The sequence below is a fragment of the Acyrthosiphon pisum genome, chromosome A1 (assembly GCF_005508785.2).
Source record: "Acyrthosiphon pisum isolate AL4f chromosome A1, pea_aphid_22Mar2018_4r6ur, whole genome shotgun sequence".
NCBI classification, from domain to species: domain Eukaryota; kingdom Metazoa; phylum Arthropoda; class Insecta; order Hemiptera; family Aphididae; genus Acyrthosiphon; species Acyrthosiphon pisum.
The window spans coordinates 127,202,698-127,209,322 of NC_042494.1; the positions used below are offsets into that span (position 1 = coordinate 127,202,698).

The 6,625-nt window shown below is 29.2% G+C and overlaps 1 protein-coding gene across 1 annotated transcript in view; it reads right to left on the reverse strand.

The window, feature by feature from the left end:
* Window positions 1-992: 992 nt before the first annotated feature.
* LOC100571299 (kelch-like protein 2) overlaps window positions 993-6,625 on the reverse strand; it is a 7,357-nt gene continuing 1,724 nt past the window's right edge. Inside the window, exons 2-11 of the mRNA XM_003245991.4 lie at window positions 5,887-6,035; window positions 5,594-5,822; window positions 5,345-5,520; window positions 5,171-5,264; window positions 2,862-3,018; window positions 2,690-2,793; window positions 2,359-2,628; window positions 2,145-2,291; window positions 1,826-2,078; window positions 993-1,743 (exon numbers count right to left, since the gene is read on the reverse strand). Of these exons, the coding sequence (XP_003246039.1) occupies window positions 1,490-1,743; window positions 1,826-2,078; window positions 2,145-2,291; window positions 2,359-2,628; window positions 2,690-2,793; window positions 2,862-3,018; window positions 5,171-5,264; window positions 5,345-5,520; window positions 5,594-5,822; window positions 5,887-6,035 (1,833 nt within the window). The 3' untranslated portion in view covers window positions 993-1,489. The remainder of the gene's footprint in view (window positions 1,744-1,825; window positions 2,079-2,144; window positions 2,292-2,358; window positions 2,629-2,689; window positions 2,794-2,861; window positions 3,019-5,170; window positions 5,265-5,344; window positions 5,521-5,593; window positions 5,823-5,886; window positions 6,036-6,625) is intronic.

Genomic DNA, 6,625 nt, shown 5'->3' on the forward strand with positions numbered 1-6,625 from the left:
ACCGGTATTGCTAAGTTAAAACCGAAAACGTAAAATTTAGAAACCGGAATTCAAAACCGAAACCGAAACCGAAATTATTTCAATCGGTTTCAAGCCCTGGTTTAAATTATTGCAGCTCATAAAAAAGTGTAAATATGAAACCAGAAATGGTATTAAAGGTTGATGATTATTGGTTGGTCAATTCAGCGACAGAAAATAATGTTCAATATTAAGTTTAAGAAAACAAATACCTACATCATGTATTAATTGTGTATTACACTGTAATTCATGAAATATATGTGTACATACTTACAAATGTTCATGTTTATACAATATTATTTATTTAAATATTTGTAAGCATATTCATGCATGTGCCAATGACAAAACAATTGTTTTAAACAATCATACTGTATCTTTACCGTCAGAATATAGGTTGACCATTGATAATGGATATTTACTACCAAGGATTGAAGACAAAGCAAATTCAAATGACCAAGAAACCAAAGATAAACTTGACCATAATGGGTTTGTGTAATTGAACAAGGTTAAATGAAGTCAATCAAAAATATATTATTAAGTAGTTTGACAAATTATAATAACTATAATAGGTACTTATTGTAGTAATATAATAATTATTAAATAATATATTTAAGTATTAAAGAACCAATAATAATAATATGGTAAGATATAAAATAATAAATTCTGCGATAAATGATAATGATAATTATTCTGTTCTGTCATCTGTGGTGATAGTAAGCAATGAATAATATTATGCGAGGAGTTGTGACATCGAACACCTAATTCGGAGACTCGTCGCTAATATTGGCAACTAAATAATACACTGTAGCTCCATCCATAGTATATGAAGGCCTCGGTGCAAAAACCGGATACGTCCACATTTTTCAAAAATCGTTTTTTGTTATAGAAAAGTTCAGAAAAAAAAATCTCTATCGATGGATGCAAAAACCGAATACGTCCGATGAATAGTATTGAAATAAAATGATAAAAATTGATTTTTAAATTTCTGTTGGGTGCAATAACTAGATACGTCCGGACATATTCATTGAAATAGTATATATCCATTTTTTTTTTGCACCCGACACTTCCATATAAATTTTGATCTTTAGACTTTCATTGATTGCAATAACCAGATATAAGTGGACGTATTGACTACAGTAAAATATTTTGTTGATTAGTTGGTTGCAATAACCAGATACGTCCCAAAAAAAAATTGGACGTATCTGGTTATTGCGACCATTGAAAATCTAATTATCATAATTTTTTAGTTTATTATAAATATTTTTATGGATATTAAATTCAAACCAAAGAGAACTTGTTTAAGTGATGTATCTTAATCTTACAAAAAGAATAACACCACGTTTTTAATTTTTGGTTCATTTCCCAATTTTATAGATAGTTTTTTGTGTTTCCTGAACATTATGAAAAATGGACGTATCTGGTTTTTGCACCGAGGCCTTCATATGATCTAAGATTTAACATAGATAAAATATTATTTATGAAATTTAAGACATTCGGTGACTAATGTCTTATCAACAATTAATACTCCAAAAATTGCAGTCATCCTGCTATAAATATTTTCGATGGACCAGGTATCAGTGTCGGGGTTGTATATTTCTATAGAATTCAACACATTGCTCATTTTTACATTACTCAACAGGGTTGGATCCACTTTAGGATATGTCATAACAGATTCACCATCATATCCACCGATAACATATAATAAACGATCTAATGCAATTACACCTAGATAAAAAAAATTTATTTTAATTCAATACACAATTTTACATTGATATTATTTTTATATATAAGTATTGATTTTAATTACTAGAACCGCTTCGAGCAATATGCATATTAGCAATAGAAGTCCAAACTCCAGTATTTGGATTATACGCTTCAACACTTGAAAGACATCTATCTCCATATTTACCACCAACGACATATAATACACCATCCATTACACCTACACCAACATCAGACCGGCATTCTCTCATTTCGGCAACTGGTATCCAAGTATCAACACTTGGATCGTAACATTCAACAGATTTTAATTGCATTGAATCATCATTACTTCCTCCTACCTACACAAATGAATAATATACATTTTTTATAAATTTAAAATAAAATATATTTAAATATTTAGTTACTGCATATAAAAGTCCATTGAGTACACCAACACCTAAATTACTTCTCTTAGTGGACATATTAGCTATCATTCTGCTTTCTCGATTATTTATATCTGTAACTTCTGCACTATTCAAATATTCTTTTCCATCTTTTCCGCAACCGCCAACCTAACATTTCATATTATAATATATATTTAAAATATAAAATAAGTTATTTATAATATGTACAACTTACTGCATATAAATAATGATCTAATACACCAAACCCAAAATTTCTTCTTGGAACTAACGTACCAGTTACACATATCATTGTTGGTTTTAAAGATAATTTAATTATTCTTAAAAATGGGTTTGAAATAGAAACAACAAAATGTTCTTTAATTAAATCTATATGATAAAAGTCATCATAACTAATAATCTCCAGACAGTCTGGTAAACGATCCCACTTTTTGGTTTTTGGATCATACCAGTGGTTGTACCATGGACTACTGAACACTAGAAAAACCTGATAAGATTAAATAAATAAATGTTATTGCTAAGTTAAATTAATCAAAACACAATAATACTTTTTGTCCAGACAGTCTAGGCGTATTTCGAATAGTTTGTGTAATTTTTCGGCGTGGTATCTTAAGTGCATGAAATTGAAAAGCTTCAGTTAAATAATCTTTACCTAAAAACAAAATATTATAAGTATATGAAATTCAATTTATAATAAAGGTGTTTATGAAAAAAACATACTTTTAGGAAGATTTTTAAAAAGAGGTTCTTCGACCACATTATTTGATATGAACTCTAAAGATGCTAATGGCAGACGTACATGTTCCATAACTTGAGGCAAGCTATCATATCTAACATTTAACGCATGCTTAACCCATTTAATAACACATTCAAATACCTGAAACAAACAAAATAAATTAAATGAAAATATATTGAAATGCAATTATAAACTTAATAATAATAATAATAATAATCTTTATTAAGAAGACGTCGTCACACCCGTATATATTGTCTCCGTCTTACACGCGTACTAGACAACCTCTTGGGCTTTTAAATATATTTTAATTTAAAAGCGAGTTATGAGTATTTTAAGACGTATAAACAATTTACAATTTTAAAATACTTATAACTCGCGTTAAAATTAAAATATATTAAAAAGCCCATCAGTCTAGATAATAATCTTACCTTTAGATTTTATAAGAGGTCGATTCACTTTAATTTAGAAATTAACGGAGCTATACGTGTTCTGCTGAGCGTAAAATTTGCTATGTTACGCACTTGCAAGACGGAGACAACACATGTGGGTATCACGTCCCCTTAAATTGGAGACACGTTTAGTAATAGTAGATCAATGACAACTGGCATGTCCCAAGGTAAAGTGCTATCCTCTCTACAATACATCATATATGTCTCTAAATTAAGTAAGCTAACCCTAAATGGTAGTTTGTTTTCTTATGCCTAAAACAAATTATTGAATGGTTCTTATTAAATAACCTATCATTGAACAAAACCAAACGGTCTTTTTAACATTTTCAACCTGCCAATCTAAAACTCATTGTAACTGTTCTCTTATAAAAAGAGAAACATCAACTAAATATTTAGGAGTAATATTTGAGCGACATTTACGCTGGAATGTCCACATCTCTCTATTAGTTCTCAAGTTATGCAAACTGCAGTATACCTTCTACAATATGGCTAAGCAATTTTTAAATATTCTCTGGCTAAAGAATACTTATTTTTGCACTAACCCAATCTTTAATAGAATATGGATTTGTAGCTTGGAGAGGAACAGCTAAAACCTCAGAAACAAGTATTCAGATAGCACAGAACAAAATTTTGAAAATTATATATAATAAACCAAGATTAACTCCTAATATTCTGCTATATAACGAAATGACAACATAATATGATAATGATGACATAACATTGTATTAAAACCAGTTGACAATTATAAATGCATATTGTGTTTATAATTTATAAAAATTACCACAAACATATATTTTTTGTGAAATCTGAGATAATAATATATTTCCATCAAGCATCCACTGAAGAGTGCAATATTATATATATTTATAATAATCAGTGGCGTCATTTCAGTTTTCAATAGAGGGGGGCAAAGGTTTTGACCGGCCCGAATGGGTAAAAAAAAAACATGATTAAAAAAATTTAAAAAATTATTTTTAAAAACCGATTTTTACCAGTAACCGATTACCAAAAAACCTTATCAACGATTTTTAAACAATTAACAGTTATCATAGTGTATGAAAGAAACGGTTACCGGTTACTAAAATATCAAAATTAAACGATAACCGGTTACCGGCTTTATTGATAACGGTTTTAAGCCCTGGATTAATGTAAACATGAGTCATGAAAAAAATAAATTTTAATTTAGGTATTTAACTCAACTAAAATATTAACACGATACGCAAAATAATTGAATTACACACGATTGTCGCCAGTTAACTGAAGTCCGTGATCAATGATGATATTAATAAGAGTGCTAATCAGTTGTTGTTTTTAGAATTTGTATTAATTTTAGATTTTAGAAATTAAACTATACGAGATTATGATATTAATTATTATTGTTGTGCATACAACAATATTAATATGTTCATTTTCCTTCACAAAACACACTTACACAAGCAAACATTCATAAATACATACCCATACATACAATGTGTATGTCCCCGCATGTGTCTAAATATAAATATGTTCCAACTATCAATTACCTAGTAAAAATATATCATTGTGACAATAATTTCTTAGTACTGTACTTACATACTAAAATATTTTCTGAAAATGTTATAAAATAGGTGTTTTTTGCTAATAAAATATAGTAATGGTAAAACTGCAACAACTGGCCACCGGTCCATCGGGCCGCTTTTAAAATCAGACAGGGGCAAATGCCCACCTTGCCAGCCACCCCCCCCCCCCAAATGACGCTACTGGTAATAATATTTATGTAAATTGATTTTCCATCCAAAATAATAAACTAATATAAGTCTATTCACATATAGTATTATGCATTTAGGTTTACTAAATTTACTTACTTCTTCTTCAGGTGCGTTAAGAACATTATCCGATAAGAACTTTATTAATTCTTCAGTAGATAGAGATAAAAATTCTTCACCTTTAACCACATCTCTGAAAATAATAATCATTAATCGTTATATTTGAATACAATTTAATGACATAACTAGAAAATGTAATTAAATGTATCATACATAAAGTTTTTACTTATGTATAAGTCACAATAAGAAAACAGTTCCAAACAGCTATAAAAATTAGCAAATGATCTAAAACTAAAACAATTGAATAGATCCAGTCGCTTCTGTACAAACTTAGCACATGCACTTTTTACCCAGTCCACCTGTAAGAAAATTGCTGCCGTTAACAAATCCTAGAGAAATAAACAAAAATGCATTTAAATAATTTTGATGAATTTCCAAAACAAAGCAAATATTTATTATTACCTGTACGTTTTCATCGCTGATAACAATCTTCAGAGTGTAGAAATAATCTACGATTAATTTTAACACGGTGGATTTTACATCTCTAATATAAACAATATCTTTATTGCGTTCACTAAAATCAGAGAACATAACCTGGAAATAGTGACTACCAGACATTAATACAATTTTATGTCCAAAAACAATTGTATCATCATCAGCTTTTAGTTTTATATCACATGAATATTCATCTCTAAAACAAACATTTATTATGATTTTATGAATAAGCTACCAGTCGTTAATATTTCATAACATACTCCCGTAATAATTGTAGGTCTTCATAATATGCTTTGACAGAGTTATTTATATAGGTTGATTTATATTTTGATTTACTGGATCCCTCAGCATTCAGTTCAGCAATAGTTGCACTAGTCGATGGGATAAATAAACTGGGTTTAGAATCCATCTATTTTTATGAACACAAGACCATTTTAAAATGTGATAAAAATGTAGAATAATAATTATATATTCAGCGCCAGTCGTGACGCGTGCTAAGTTAAAATAAAATAGCGGCGGCACGACAGTGTATAATATTATCTCGAAGCAGGAGTGGCCCGTTTAAACCAGGGTTGGCAAAAACCCGGGCTTTTTAGAAAAAACCCAACCCGGTTGGGTTTTAATGTAAAAGTAATAATGGGTGGTTTTATTGGGTTTTTTCAGAAAAAAACCCATCCAAAAACCCTGTGGGTTTTATTGTAAAATATTAATGGGCGGTTTTATCGGGGTTTTTCTGAAAAAACCCATCCGAAAAAAATAAAAATCGGAATTTTTTTCCATGATTTTTTCCATGCGTTTTTTTTTTTCTCTTATCGCGTTATCACTTATCTTAATACTGGCCCCGCCAAAACTATATGATAATAATATAAGATATAAACATTCAGAACTTTTCCCAATTGTTAATTTTTATTGACGTTACTACGTTAGTGGCATTATTAAGTTTTTTGTTTTGTTGTTAGATTTTTATTTGTTACTAAAATTGTACCTACCTTATTAATT